This window comes from Podarcis filfolensis, assembly GCF_964270895.1.
Source record: "Podarcis filfolensis genome assembly, chromosome: 1".
In the NCBI taxonomy this organism is placed as follows: Eukaryota; Metazoa; Chordata; class Lepidosauria; order Squamata; family Lacertidae; genus Podarcis; species Podarcis filfolensis.
In genome coordinates, this window is record NC_139604.1 from 49,362,411 (window position 1) to 49,378,803 (window position 16,393).

Genomic DNA, 16,393 nt, shown 5'->3' on the forward strand with positions numbered 1-16,393 from the left:
AGTCCGCCAATGGGACCTGAGTAAAACAACCCTCTCCCCCCCCTCCCCGGTTCGATTCCCAGCAACTGACATACAGAGGTTCAACATAAGCCTTCACTTCCACGAGTTTGTCCAATCCACCTTTAAATCCATCCAAGTTAGTGAACTTGGGTTTCATACCATCTTTTCCACCTAACAGTTCTCAGTTGAGGCTGCTTACATAGTTTAGCTGCAAGACTTCAAAGCAATGTAATCACATGCATGAAGATGCATGTTCAGACCCTATGTAAGCTGCATGGGGGCTGGAGTGTGTGTCCACATTTATAGGCCTGTGCATGTTAATAATATACGGTGGTGCCATTGGCCTGAGCTATTTGACTATAGGTAATAAGTCTAAAACATTGGTTTTATTTGTATAAACATTTGTCTGCTTTGGATTGTTTAAAATGTTTTGCCCTGCGTAAGAAGTACACAAAGCGCAATAGATGTTCTGCATCATTGTTACATTCTTCATGTTTCTATAAGTAAACTTAAGACAAGGAGGATGATTTATTGGTGGTGGCACCTTCCATTTGGAATGCCCTCTCCTGGGTGGCTCAAAAGGTTGAGACAGTAACCAGCTTTAAACAACTGTTACCAAGACATGCTTACCCAAGCTTTCGCTCATTTCTAATTCTTAAACTTTTTCTTTCTTAAAACAAAAAAAAAATTCCTTCCAGTAGCACCTTAAAGACCAACTAAGTTAGTTCTTGGTATGAGCTTTCGTGTGCATGCACACTTCTTCAGATACACTGAAACAGAAGTTGCCAGATCCTTCTATATAGTGAGAAGGTGGGGAGGGGTATTACTCAGAAGGGTGGTGGGAATGGGTGATTGGCAGATAGCTGTGATGAGCCTGTTGACGACTCTTAACGACTGCAATAGGTCTTACAGGAAAAAGCAAGGGGTGAGAAGGTGAAAAATGGCCTTTGTCACCTTCTCACCCCTTGCTTTTTCCTGTAAGACCTATTGCAGTCGTTAAGAGTCGTCAACAGGCTCATCACAGCTATCTGCCAATCACCCATTCCCACCACCCTTCTGAGTAATACCCCTCCCCACCTTCTCACTATATAGAAGGATCTGGCAACTTCTGTTTCAGTGTATCTGAAGAAGTGTGCATGCACACGAAAGCTCATACCAAGAACTAACTTAGTTGGTCTTTAAGGTGCTACTGGAAGGAAAAAAAATTTTTTTGTTTTGACTATGGCAGACCAACACGGCTACCTATCTGTAACTTTTTCTTTCTTGTGTACTACTCAAGTTATAACTATGATATAGTTCTACAGTACTCAGTTTTGGCTTCTAAAAAATTATTTGATGGTTTTGTATTTTTATATGATTTTATATTCACCTTCCCCCTACCCCCTTAATTATATTTCATGTAAATGTATAGATGTCTTTTTATATTGAGAGGTATACCAATTTTACCAATCAATAATCAGTTAGGTGGCTGTTTTAGTACTATGAACACTGGGGTGGGAAAAGCAATATAGAAATTATATATGAATAGCCAACACTACCTGCAAGTTGTATAGTGCTGCATAGTAGATACAATAATGAAGCTGCAGTGCTAAACACATTAAGGAGTAAGCCCCAGAGGACACAGAGTGGTTTACTTCTAGGTAAAGCATGCACTGGATTTCACCAACCTACCCTGCAGTGTTGTAATAATTATTGAGGTGCTGTACATGAAACCCTGTCAATACATTAAGGATAATTTCCAGCTATGTCATAGCTCAACTGAAATCTGAAATCAACTGAAACTGAAACTGAATTGTCCATTAAATTCCACTGGCTCTACTCCAAGCATGACTTGTTGGGTATCACTCCGAAGCATTATGTAAATGCCAAGTATTAATGCACTTAGAAAAGACAAAAAACAAAGTGGAAATAAATATTTGTTTTATTAACACTTAGAAGTGCCATTCTCTATAGTCATTCCATAAGCTCATAAGGTTACATCCAGTAAACCTTTGCACCATAACCTTTCCAGAATTAACTTGGAAGAAAAAAAAACAACCTCCAATCTTTCATTGTATTAATTCTTGCAGGTCCTCATGCACAATCATCCTACACGAAGATGTGTACCACCAATATACAAATTTCATAAAACAGAAGTAATTTGGTCAAACACAGAATATAAACATGGCTTCTTTTTATAATCGATAAAAAACCCAAATAAAATAAAAGCCATTTACCAGCAAAAAAATGACAGGTAAATACATAGTTGTTGTTGTTTTAAAAAAATCAAAATGCTTTTATACATTTTGTACAAGCACACTTTTGAGACTATGACAAGGTCAAAATGTGCATGAACAATGGAACATACCACACCATACCAGGATATTAGTAGGCTCTTTAAAAAAAGAAAGAGAGAAAGAGAGAATACCGCTTTTCCTAACTGTTGGTTTTTTATATCCACCAGTGTGCTATTTACCCAACATGAGAATTTTTTGTTGGCAAGTCTTAAGAATCATACAAATAATCTTTCAAGCCATGAACTAGGCTGGCAAATTGGTATTCTGCTAGTACCTTCAACATGCTTTATTTTTTCCCAGTACCAGAAAATAAGGAAAGCTTTAAGATCAAGAAGGAAACATTACATTCAATGAAACAAAAAAGAACAGGCAATAAAAACATCTGACGTTTCTAAGATTGGTTTTGTGTCTCAATTTTCTCAAGCAGCTCTAAATTGAAAGATTGCCTTCAGCTTTTCAGAACAGTATTATTATCACAGAAACATTTTTAGCTCTTAAAAAAGAGAGAGAGAGAAACCTTACAAGACAAACCATACCATTATCCAGCCAGAGTGTTTTAATATACAATTCATGTCTAATTTTGGAAATACAAATACATTTTGAATGGTTAAAAACAAAAAATAAAATATTTTCTGAACATCAGCCAGCTGAAAATATATTTATCTAGTAAATTATCTCTCAAAGCTTTTATATATTCATCTAACTAAATGCAGTACCTTTAAAAAACAATTTTTTAAAAAACATGTAGAAATGAAACTGAAATAGGTCTGTGGGAAACAGGACAGACAGTACATAGAAGGCATTTTTATGTACCCTATATTTGGAAAGTTCTTAGACACATTTACCACAATCCAAACTCCGCAGAGGATCTGACACATATTTGAAGCTCTGTTAAGCAGTGGCTTCCCTGTTCCTGTTCACGCCATGCTTCTGAGAAGCTGGGTGTGTGCACTCTGCACATCAGTGAAAAAGCATTTGGAATCTGGCTAGCATTCCAGCCAAATAATGGGCAAGGATTCAGAAATGCACTAGCTACAAAACAGAACCAAGTTAACTGTTACATTGAATTCATGATGTTAGATGATGGTCAACTTGACCATATTTGACTGGTCAACTGGCTGGAGCCCCAAATAGCATGGAGTGAACTGGGAAGTCCCTATTCACACAGAGTTCAGTATCTGTGTCAAAGCTCTGCAGGTACAACCAAGTTGCTGGATTTGGACTATTGTGGGGGAACTAGTAAGCAAAGCTAATGTCCTGAGTTCCTCAACCAAGGTAAAGCCAGAAGTGGACACGCATTTATACGGAATCTAAAAATCCTCATTCAAAACAGTAGTACATTGCACACATACATAATCCGCATACACTCCATAACAGTTGGTCAGAGTATTAAAACAGTGTACAAATTAAACAATTTCAAAAAATGTGCAAAAGAGTCAACATTGATAGAAAAAAACACCGTTGTGTACATACGTTACAAACTGTGCCCAGCATTCAAACAGAGAGTAAAAACATTTACAGAGAAACCAAGGGATTAAATAGAGAATTTGACAGCTGCATAAAAAAATGTATATTAGATCCAAAGGGTAGATATACATCATCATCATCATCATTATCATCATTATTATTAGCTTTTTTAAAAGCAAAAGTCTGCTTTAACCAACATCTCTTCCCCATAACTTACAGTGACATTTTCTTAAGAAAATGGTGCAAGGTACAGATGGCAGGCTGAGCACGTTTGGGTTGCAATTAATCAAGTTTCCACTTTTGGACAAACATTATCAAGCTTTAAAATTGTGATACGAACAAATAGCAAGCCACGTGAAATTTAGACAGATTACATACCCTGTTCCAAAAAGACAGCACGAACCTTTTATTTTAGGTCATGATTATGTGCCCATGGTATGTGTGGGTGTGTGGTGGTATTCAATACTGGGACAATCCTTTTTAAAAACAGAGTTTGTGAGTAGTTCAACCTCTGATATTAAACTAGTCTGTGAATTTGTTCAGTGTCTGACAGCCTAGGAGGGGTCTCAGGAGGGAGACATCCTTTACCAACAGGGTTTGAATGCATTACAGTCAAATAGCCACAGAGAACTTCAGTAACCCTTTGTAGTTACTCCTTTCTTATTAAGGAGAGAGGAGGTCAAATCCATTAAAAAATATGTATATTAAAATAACCCTTCTTCCTATACAAGACCCCTTTCACCTGACTCCAACTACTTCCAATAGCATTAGTTTTATCAAGTACTCTTATTTTAGAAATGCAGAAAAAGTTGGCATACGCAAGATAAATAAAATGCTTTTGATGCTAAGTTTCTCAGTAACCAGCAGTTTAAAAATCTTAAGTCTTGCTCACTTGGATGCATGTCTGACTTACACCGAACCAAGATAGCCAAGGGAGAAGTTTTGTTCTGAATTATTTGGAATAAAATGGACTACTTCTCCCGTAAACTCTACAATGTTCTGGTTTGCTATGGCACAAGAAATACTTTGGCCTAATATACTGACCTAAAGACTCACCTCGTTCCCTTCAGCTGCAAACTTTGAAGCCACAGAAATACAACTTTTGGTGGTTTAGACCAGGGGTGGTGGAGGGGGAGTACAGAAGTACTTAAATGAAAGGTGAAGGTATATATATATCATCTATCCAAAACTCCAGTGCTAATATGTGGTGATCATAGTTTAAACAAAGGGCAAATTTTGACATGAAATACATATTTCATTCGAAGTATTTATGAAATCTCCATAAAATTCACTCTACAAAATTAACAAACTGGTGATACTTTATTATGCTGCACGATCTGGTGTCAAGTTTCATAAGATCAGCCAACCATGGCTTTGATCCAGAGAACTACAAGCAGTTTTCCATCACAGAGCAAGAATTATCTGCTCCCTTTTCTGTGCCGCAGTGCTCAGCGGCCCCCCAAACACCAACTCTGGTTTCGGGGGGCAGGGTTATTGGGAATAGTTCAGGATATGATCTTCCCCTGCTTGATGCAGATTGAAGTTTTTTTTGTTTGCTTAAGCAAGGCACCTTTGGATCCCACATCCGTTGCCCTGGCAATCACTGCATGATGCTATGTGTGCCAAGCCACATTTATAGCATAGGCAAGCTGTACTGCATGCAAGCCTCGATACCATCTTGTACTTACACCCAGGAACATTTAAGGATATCATCAAAAGCCTTATCATAAGAATGAACTTTTCAAGTTTCCAAGCCCTCCTTTCAGATCTAGCGTGTAGACCTCACAAATCTGACATGAAAATGGCTAGAGGCATCCGTAGCTGCCATCCACATGTTCTGCGAAGCAGAGCAATGTTAAAGAATCACTGACATTTCAAGAGCACAATTTGACAAAGAATCTGGGTCCAGCTCCAATTTCAGCCTGCGATTTCACAATCACTTTTATTTTTCTTTAGCAAGCTAGCCTCTTGTGAAGCAGAGAACTTCTTTATCCTTGGGAATGAGGACACAAGAACAATTCCTAGATTCATTCCATCAAAGCCAAACTATGTCCTAATTTTACTGCTTAAGTTTCAATCAATTCTTCTAGCATTGCAGTGAGCGACCAAACTTCCATGGACAGAGGGGGTTTTTGCACGGCAGTCTTTACATATGAACTTGTTGCTGTATTTAAAGTTTGTATTTGAGGTAGTTGCAATGTTGCCGTTTCTTTCTGTAATTGTAATCTCCAGAATAGAGTGGTTATGCCCACATGAATAATCACGACTGACAGATATTCTTCTGCACTGAAGCAGCCTACCATAACTGATGCACCATACCCACCAATGTTGTCCATCTTTTGTACGCATTCTAGATTCCATTTCTTCTGCTTTAATTGTACAATTTAACTGTACAATTGCAAAGCACAGCACACAAAAGACTAGTCAGGCTTGAGGCTTGTCAAACCATTCTATCAGATGATGCAGGTCCACATTATCAAGCTTCTTCCTAGAAGTTCTCATATCAATCTGCAGGACACAGTGTGAAGGTCAGTGTGGTCACTGCCTTGTGAATGCTGCACCGTTTCAGGCGTAGCTTTTTCTTGTGACAGATTCCTCCAAGTTTTCATGAGTATTTGCTCTATACTTCGCCTAAAGGCCAATTCTGGTCAGTTCAATGGATAGCATAAGAATGTTTTTCCATTAAGAGATTAAGCCAGGGATGGGTTGATGGGGTGCCTCCACCATCTACAAGGTAGAATCTAACACATTTAGCATTATTAAGTATATGCTGAGAAGAAATGAAATATGTGGCACTGCAATGTAAAAGCCAATTCCAGTTTCCAACGCATTATGCATAAACAAACATTTCTTTTTTAAGTAGCAATATTTCTTCCAATGGCTTTCATTTCTGAAAGTTTCAGATGAATTTATGTAAGTGTGTAATAGAGTATTTTCCATACCAAATGATCTTTCTCCTAGCTCCTGCATAAAGTCGGATTTTGGCAGTTGTTATATATGTCTCCACCTTTCATTTAAAACCTGTAAGATTTTCCCTGAGGTATGGATCACTTTTCAAATTTTGCTGCTGTACTAGAATCTCCTTGCTACGTCAGCAGGGCTAAGTCTTTACATCAACACTGAACACGAGTCAGGCAATGCCCAATAAAGCACTCACTAGCCCCTGCAGTTAGTTATCAGGACCTGCACATTTTGCTGCCCCCCCCCACCACCACAAGGACTGATGTACCTTGCAAACCTAGGAGTGAGCCCTTGAAATTCCACAGAGGCTACTACATCACATGTTGGCTCTTACATCACACAGTTTCATTGGCACCCTTAAAAATATTTCTGCTCACACAGCCTCTTGGGTTGCACATGGAAGTTGTTATGTCCAGCAAAGCTTAAAAATTGGACAACAACTAACAGTCTCTAAGCTAGATAAATATCACTTTGGGATGTGTACAGGGGTAGAAAAGCTTTGGTTTGCAGTGATTTGCAAATGCACACATGCCAATAATACATAAAAGGAACCAACCAGCAATTAAGTACTGGTATGCTGGTGGTAGTACCTTTGCTAACTTCAATACCACCACAAGGACTTACATTCAAACAAATAAAGTCTGTCCCCAGCCCGCATAGGCATGATATATTCCAAAGATCACATATTTTAAAAAAGGAAAAAAAGGAACTATATTGTGAATGCTGACCAGCTCTCTTAAATACCTGCAGCAGTCGTCAGACACTGCTGCAGAGATGATTGAAAGGATTGCTAGTGCAACTGACTCATTGATGCAGCATTAAATCTGGACAATGGCAGGAACAAGGTTTGTCTCATATATATATATATATTTCTATTTATATATATATAACTAGAAAGAAAATGTGTTCCTTGAAACGGCATCTGATTTGTCTATACAAAAGCAATACTGTCACATGCTTTAAGCCAAGGGTTGGGAACCTGTGATCTTCCAGAGGTCCTATCACCCCCTAACCAGTGGCCATGCTGACTGGGATTTAACACCTTCCTTCAGAATAAGTACCATCATAGACTATATAGGGCAGCTGTTAGCAGCTCACTGAACTACTGGACATTAGGGCAGCTGCAGCATTAACCATGCATTCTGGAACAGAGTGAAGAGTCAAAGCCTGGGTTATTTTTTTAAAACAAGAGCAATGTGGTGGTAGAACTTCCTACTTCCCACTTAGCTTAAGAATAAAGGACACTGTCAAACCAAATTAAGTGCTATTGATTTCCAGTGGCGAGAGTTGGCTGGCAGCGGGGTGGGGGGTGGGGTGGAAACTAGGTAGTTAAATCTGAAATTTCTGCAGACGAACAAGTAACTTGTAACAACTGGGAATTTGCCATTTTCTACATTTCAAAGACTGATCTTGCTGGTCCTGCATCACTTGTCCACTATTGTAATTAATATACAAACAAACAAAATTAAGGCATACAGATAAAGGCACTCTGCTTGATTTTTGTTGTTTGTATAACTTAATAGGTTTCGTTTCACTCCGTGGGGTGTGCATCTGAAAAATGAGTGCAACAAACTACAAAAAATAAAATGCTTTAGAAATGTAAGGACTAAAGCTTATGCTGCATATTCAAATTGCTTCCAATAGACTGTACATGATTTTGGTGAAACTTCATTTTTCTTTTAACTTCAACAAATCATGTTAGGGTTGTTTCCTGATTTTCAAAAACTTATTTTAGGTATCAAAAATCTACAGACAATGGCTGGATTCCATGTCAATGTTTTGTTCATCCAATTCTTCTCCAAAAGATGACAACTTTCAAGATATACCAAATACAACAAGTTATGACACTAATGCATTATTGCATTACGCTCATTTCTGACTGGCTAAAATGTGCCATCAGTGCGCCATCTAAATTCTGCTAAAAACAGTGACAAAAGCCAACTAGCATGGCTGACAATTGTTGCTGCCAGATCTGCAACTTATGTTTGGAGAGATGAATCTTTATTTTGCTGTGACGGTTCTTTTACCAGCTTTTTGTTGTTTCTAGTTTCACCCTAGAATGGTCATTTGATTACAGTCTGTTCCCAGACCAATTTCTCATAATTGTCCTTAAGAAACATGAAGAATATTCATGATTTAAAATTTCTCTGCAAATAGCCTATACATGATAGCAGTTGTACGCAAGGTTATTGGCTTCATGGCCTCATTCTCCCTGCATCTTTGGAATTCTAGGAACATAAGAATTTTAGAATACACACCTAGAAAGGGGGGATTTAATGAACTGACAATGTCACTAGGATTCATTATGCACCCCAGTGCATGGGGGAGGATATATGCAACTTATTGAGAGATCAGTGCTTTTCTTCCAAGTAAAAGTGTACACTTCTTGTAGATGTTGTTAAAAGGCTCTAAGCGGTTTTGTCAGTTAGACAGCAACCCACAAAGTAATCATGTAAACACTCTGCTGTCCCATTTGGCAAAGTCTTAATTGTAAACAAAATGGTAACTTTTGGGCTCCTTAACATCAGAGCTGCTGCCATTCACTAAAATTCCTCACTGCATTTTTTGGTTTGGTGACCTCAGTGACCAATTCATGTGAGGCAAAGGGCTTATATCCAAAACTTGCACTACATTAAGTGCAAAATTGCTAAGGATTAAGAATCAGACACCTTTGCCCCATGCTGCTTAGGGGGCAAATCACAAGTGTTTTTAATAATTACTAGCAACAATGTTAAAGAACCACTGGGACTCCTATATAAGCATGTGTTTGTGATAGTATTTATGTCATCTAAATGGTATTAAAGACAGTAGTTCAGATTTTTGAAATCTCCAGAGATACTTATCTCTCTGCAGCGCTTTTACATTGCCATTGTCAAGGCAAAATGCAGTACTGGGGGGGAAAGGCACAGAAAGCAGGCACCTTATTCTGCTAGGTTCCCCCAAACCCTTGTCTAGCCACAATAAGGAAATGGACCTGCAGCTGAGAGAAACAAGCTGTGCACTGCAAGCTGGTGGGTTAATATAGAATCTGAATGCTGCCAAGCTTCAAATAGTTCCTTTTAAAACAATTCAAGAAGAGTTTAAAATTCATATGCTGCAATTCATACATTCTTTTTGAAGTCCATTCTCATACTTTTTGGTAACAGAAGTAACCTTGTTAAAATAGCGCAAACTTTTGAACTGCATGCTTCAGCACAGGTATTCAGAGACCAAAATAAACAGAAATGAAATTTGAACCCTCCAGCCCTCTGTCAAGGCTCTGGTTCTTTAGAACAAATGAAATGGGAGGATGAAACAACATACTACTTCAGATCATAAAGCTGATTTTGGGTTACTGTAAGCTGCTCTGTTTAGGAACAAAAAAGGTGTGGGAAAATATGTAGATAGTAAGCAATATAACCAAAAACCATAAGGCTCCCCCCCGCATCTAGTAAGATTTAGGTTGCAAAGAACTCTAGAAAAGCAGAACTCATATCTGTGAAGTCTGCTAGTAGCATCTACTTGCTTTGTCCTAGAGAACTGCACCCAGCTAAATAACCAAAAAGCCTGACTACAAAGTAAATTCTGTTTGGATTTTATTTGAACTCTGAATGCCTGAAGCTCTGAAACGACTCCAAACGTTTGCATATTCCCCCTAAATGACCAGTAAGAGGTATTGTCCTACTTGCTCTATGTTGTACCTACACAACTAATACTCCAATAACATTGTTACCCTTCACATAATCAACGAGTACTATCATACCTGTACACTATAAAGTAATGTTAACATTTTTAGGCCCCGTTTAACTGCTCAAAATTTAGAGTTTCAGAGATTCACATTCTCCTTTCAGGTTCCACAAGCGAGTGGTGTGTAATAAGAAGCCAAAAAAAGCTGACTTTATTTCCTTCCTCAAGGATCTCTCCTAAGATTATACTGCTACCCACCCTGAACAGTGGGGAAGAAAAGAAAACTGAAACCATCACTACTACCCCTCTGCCTCAGACACTAAAACAGCAACTATGGTATAGGTGGCTGAGCTAAAGATAAACAGGTTAAGGCAGATCCAGACTCCTAAAAGCAAGCCTCAATTCTAGATTTTAGCACATTTTCCCATCCTCACATTTTAAGATTAAGTCTTGGTAACTTTCCTAGGTGATTTTTTTAAAAAGTTCACTCTTCCATCCTCGCCTCAATCATGGCTTACACATATCTGAGACTTCTAAAGGCAAGAGGTGATACGACAATCCCAAATGATTGGCAATCCAATAATAAAAAGCACCAAGAGACACTGTTCTTGACACAGCTAAACAGCAAGGGTAGGCAGCCAGTGACTTTAGCACCAAATTTATATTCTGCAGCTCAAAACAGATATTCAAAGAATCATATTAAAAAGTGTACACTACTGAATGGCATCCAAGCTAGAAACTTCTGTCAGCTGTTAAAAACTAGGAGGAGATACGATAGCCATTTTCAATTATCTAAAGGGCTGTCACATGAAGATGGAGCAAGCCTGTTTTCTCTGCTCCAGAGGCTAGGGTTTGAACCAATGGCTACAACCTACAAGAAACAAGATTCTGACTAAACTTTCTGACAGTAAGAGCTGTTCAACAGTGGAACAGACTTCCATAAGAGGCGGTGGACTCTCTTTCCTTGGAGGTTTTTAAGCCGAGATTGGATGGTGACCTGTCATGTATGATCTAGTTGAGATCCCTGCATTGCAGAGGGTTGGGCTAGAAGATGATCCTTGGAATCCCTTCCAACTCTACAATTCTATGACCACTCAGCCAAACACTCAGGTGAGATTTTGATGAAAACTGGAGGGGGCAAATCCAATGGCCCAGTCCTATGCGTATTTACTCAAAAGTAACTATCGTCTTGTTTAATGGTGCTTATTCTCCAGTGAGTGTGCTCAGGATTGCAACCCTAGTTACTGTTTCTGTAGAGGGGAAGGTTCATTAAACATGCTCCTCAAATCACTGCACTAGAGAAAGACTTTCAGTTCAACAAGTCTTTAGCAGGTGCAGCAACACTTTATAAGAGGTCACTTACAGGCTGCAATGATTGTCTGCTAGATATTAAACAATTCTAAACAGTGACAATGGAGTAGAGCAAGGAAGTCTGACAAATATGCTCAGCATAGTTTGGTACACTTTGGAGACTGGGGAGTCAATACTTCCATCTTAGCCTCATCCCACATTCCATTAATGGACCAAACAATGTACATTTGTATATGTTTACTTGATTTGCATGTTTTACACAATTTGCATAGTTACAGTATGATGGGAGTTTAGAAATCTCAACCTTAGGGATCTTCCTACGAGGAACTGGAAAAAGATTGTATAAGAAAGATGAGAACACATCTGTAGGAGAAGACAACAGACAGTGGGCCACAGAGAGGGATCAATACCTATGGTATAGAAGGAAAGTCAATCACTGGAATCACACCCAGACTATTATACTTCTTTCTTTCTTTTTTGGTAGCAAAAATTGACCATTTCTCTTTTATTCACAATTAAAAGGATTTGCTTCTTTAAGAACTAAAGAAATTCTTATTCTTAGAAGTCCACTCAGTATGATAGTTTCTACATTAGTTAGGTACTATATTTCATAGAAAACTGCAAGAGTCTCTTAGTGTGACCTAGAGTAAATTTTGTTCAATCAACTTTCAATTCCCAAACTGAGTGCTCTCATAGTGCTCTGCATCCTTTAACCATAGCTAAAGGATCAGATATTATCTCTAAGCCTCTTGTGCCCCTGCTCCCAACTGCAAATTTCCCTTGTTGGCTTTAACCACTTACAACTGTAAACAGGAGTTAGGGCTTGCAACTCTTATTTCTAACCTGTGGCTAAAGTATTGGGAGCGTTATATACATGCATGCAGCGTATCACATGCATAGCATTACATTGTTCCACATCTGATTGCTGTTGAGACTTATGACATTTTTTTAGCTTATTAATGGAAGATAGTGTCACCGACTATGCACTGTCCATGTAATATCTGCACACCTACAGTATGTTTGGTTTGCCAAGGATGCTTTTATACAGGCTGCGCTGAATTTCCCTAGGAAACGTTTAATAGCAGCATTAAGAAACATCACCTCTGGAAAACAGACACTGTGGCACCGGAAACCAGAATTATTTCCTTTCAGGAACTTTCCCCAATTTCTTGAAGGGACAGAAAGTATTAAAGCATTCTAAAGGGGTTTCTTTTCTTTTCAAAACTATATTCAGGTGTCCAAATATGAATGTACACATTTGGGATAATAATGTCAAATCTGAAATTATTTTAATTACTAACAGTCAGATAAGGTATAAAATGTACTTTAGAAAAAGGACAGTAAAAATGGTACCTCATTCTTTGTGCCTCCATCAGGGTCAGCGTGCCGGAACTTAATTATATTGTTGCGATGCACATGGAAACCTCCATATCTATTTCTACGCAGCTTGCTTTCTCTTTTTGCTTAAAAAGAGGAGGGATCGTCTATACTCCATATAAAAAACCTGGAAAGCCAAATTCTGCAGGCTCACCACGATGCAAATTCTGCAAATACTATTTGATTATTAAATCAAATGTACTTAAGACAAAGACTTCTGTTTAGCATCAACATAAATGGTAACGGCTTAATTTTGACACTGATACCTATTCAAGTACTTTAAAATTTCATCGTAAGCATGATAATAAAGGAAGGAAGGAAGGAAGGAAGGAAGGAAGGAAGGAAGACTGGGTCTCATTAAGTATTTTATGCAACAGACAGACCAGTTGGGACAGCATGAAGGATGCAGAACAGAAAATTATCAAGAGAGAAACTAGCCTTCACCCTGGCCACCAGAGGCCCCGTCCAGCACAACTCATTGTGGTTCTTAGCAGATTAAGTAAACTAACTTGTGGCACAGTATGTGAAGCCTGTTCTTCAACTGTAAAGGTTTATGGATCTACAGTAATCTGTTTATCTACGATTCCTGGTCTAGAACATTCACACATCAGAACTACTTGACTCAAAAGACTCTTGAACTACTTCAGCTAGAGAACCCTCCTGTATATTCTTTTAAAATTATAAATATACATTTGGTTGCAGGCGATGCACTAGTCAGATTTCTTTTCCAGAATACACCTTGGTTGGCAGTTTGAGTTTGCAGCTTTTAAACCTGTTTCCAATACTGTGGATGAGCCTCATGTCAAAGCTGAAACACAACCAAAACCTCCCAGGGCATCTATCTACATATTACAAAGAACAATTGGACACATTTTCCTTTTCTATATCTGCTAACAACATGTATATTTTTCCTGCATCCTGAGTTAATCAGTAGTGCTAGGAAAAAAAACCTTAACACACAATTCCTGGCAGTCCCAATAACTTGCCTTTCCCCCCTTAAATAAGGAATGAATATGTACTAAAGTGCTTTATGCGAACCACATCAGTACATTACCGAAACAAAAAGATCTTAAGTCCTAAATGGGGAACGAAATCTGCAGTGTAAATATGCAGAGATTATTAACAATCTATATGAAATAAAGAATCAAGAGAAACAACTTCTCCCTTGTCTTTTCTCAACCTTGTGTAAAAAAAAGTGCAGTCAGAAAATAAATGCAGTAGGTGACAGCTGGGTTGAAGCAGGCCATCAGTGATAATGTGCAAACGTGTGTCTTAGCAGTTCATCTGCGGATGGTCGCAATTTGGCCTCAATAAATATTCGCTTCAGAAAATCCCGACCGTGGTCCGAGACATGAGGTGGCAGCTGGGGATTGGTTGGCTGTGTGGCAATTTTAAAGATGGCAGCCATTGCTTCAAACTCTGCCCAAGGTGGTTTCTCCGTAAGCATTTCTACCACGGTACAGCCTACACTCCTGTAACAGTCAAGAATGAAAAGCAAGTTGAAGTCACATAAATTAAGAAGTATCTCTACTATCTGCAGGAGTAAGCAGACAGGGATATCTAAAGAGCACAACTTACATTCAGTTCAAAAGACTGCATTTCTTACATGTTGGAGTAGTGTGCATTATGCCAATAATCAGAACATAATAATTCTGTTGCTAGATCTAATGGTCAATCTATCAATAACTTAATTACCCAACAGCACCACAAAGGGTTTGTACACTTGTAGGCACATTTACCTAAAAACCATAGGCCAGCAAAAGTGTTTTGTGTTACAATTAAATCTCTAAAATGGTGGGAGACTGAAATTGTACTGAAGAAAATTAGAATACGAAGTTTGGAGCTACATTAATTCAATATTTAAAGTTGCCCCTCAATTTTAGAACTGGCCTTTGTCAGACTGAGCCAGACAACTCTCCCAACTGTCACTCACAGGGACTTGAGGAGAGAACCACATTGCCCTTGTCGAGAAAAAGGGCATACAGCATTTTCAAAACAAACAACTGCATTTTTTTATGTGGAAAGGTTTTCGATGCTTATTGTTGTAATAATCTTATGCAAACACTTTGTGAGATACTTCTGAAAAGTGACATAAAATACCTTGAAAAGCAAGGAAATAGCTGCAATCGCTGCAAGAAAAGAACTTACAAATCTTCTTACAAAGAAAACTCACACATAGCAGTCTCTGAAGCTAGAATAATCTATTAGAAGCACATCGTTAATTCTCCTTTCAGAAACATAATCCAAACTAAATGCAAGTGGTGCCAACAATGGTATGGGCCATGGGATGGTGACTTGAGATAAGGCCTTCTGAGTAGTTGCATCCTGGGACTCCCTTTCTGTAGAATGCATTTGTTTATCACACTGATGACACTTGGCCGTAAACTGAAGACACTTTTGCTTGCCCAAGCTTTTAGGACATGAACATTGTCTGGCGATTCAGCAGTTCTTTATTACTGCTTATGTTTTTCTATATTATAGAGAATTTCAAATGTTTTAATCATTGTAACTATTATCATGTTGTATAAGTGCCTGGGCTCCTGCAGGACAAAGGGCAGGATGATGATAATAATATTAATAAACGATAATAATAAAATGTCAGAGTGAAGAGTTAAAACTAAGCTTTCTCCATGATATGCTAGTTTTTTAAAAAATAAATAAATCTGGAATACATTTGTTTGTAGGGAAGAATATTATCTGAGACCCCACCTGTAACATGAAGTAGTCTAGACCCAAGCCATACCAGAGAATCAGTTCAAAAAATGGGAGCCTGTGAGCTGTATCAAAGAGGCAATGGATCATCTCAGGCTCCTCCAGAGATCATTTTCTCACATGTATTACCTGAATTCTTTCACAGATCTGTACACAACTGACCAGTCATATTGCCCTGCTTACTAATGCCATATCATTATGCCACTTCTTCATAACTTTCTAATCCAGATTTGTGAACAGTGTGTCCTAAGTAGATGAAAATACACACACACACACACACACACACACACACACACACACGTGTCAAGCATACCATTTAATGTTAAGACCCCTGTACATCTGATTTTCATTGGAACAGCATAGACATACCAGATATCTGCTTTCCTCCCATACCCTTCTCCACTAATGACTTCTGGACTCATCCAGTATGGCGTTCCTGTGGCAGACTTCATACCTGTACCAGACAAGCAAATTGTTTGAAGCCGCTTGCTGGCACCAAAATCGCCCAGCTTAACATTCCCTGCAGAGTCTCTGAGAATATTTGCACCTGCAAAACACAGAGAGATAAAGTTTGGTGTATATTTGGTAGCAAGCTAACTCTACAGAAGACTTATAGTAGTCCC

The 16,393-nt window shown here is 38.5% G+C and overlaps 1 protein-coding gene across 2 annotated transcripts in view; it reads right to left on the minus strand.

The window, feature by feature from the left end:
• Positions 1-1,903: 1,903 nt before the first annotated feature.
• The window catches only part of MAP3K2 (mitogen-activated protein kinase kinase kinase 2), a 39,830-nt gene continuing 25,340 nt past the window's right edge, over positions 1,904-16,393 (minus strand). For both annotated transcript variants that reach the window (XM_083585454.1, XM_083585455.1), the window contains exons 16-17: positions 16,140-16,317; positions 1,904-14,530 (exon numbers count right to left, since the gene is read on the minus strand). In XM_083585454.1, coding sequence (XP_083441580.1) covers positions 14,305-14,530; positions 16,140-16,317 — 404 coding nt within the window. In that variant the 3' untranslated portion in view covers positions 1,904-14,304. The remainder of the gene's footprint in view (positions 14,531-16,139; positions 16,318-16,393) is intronic.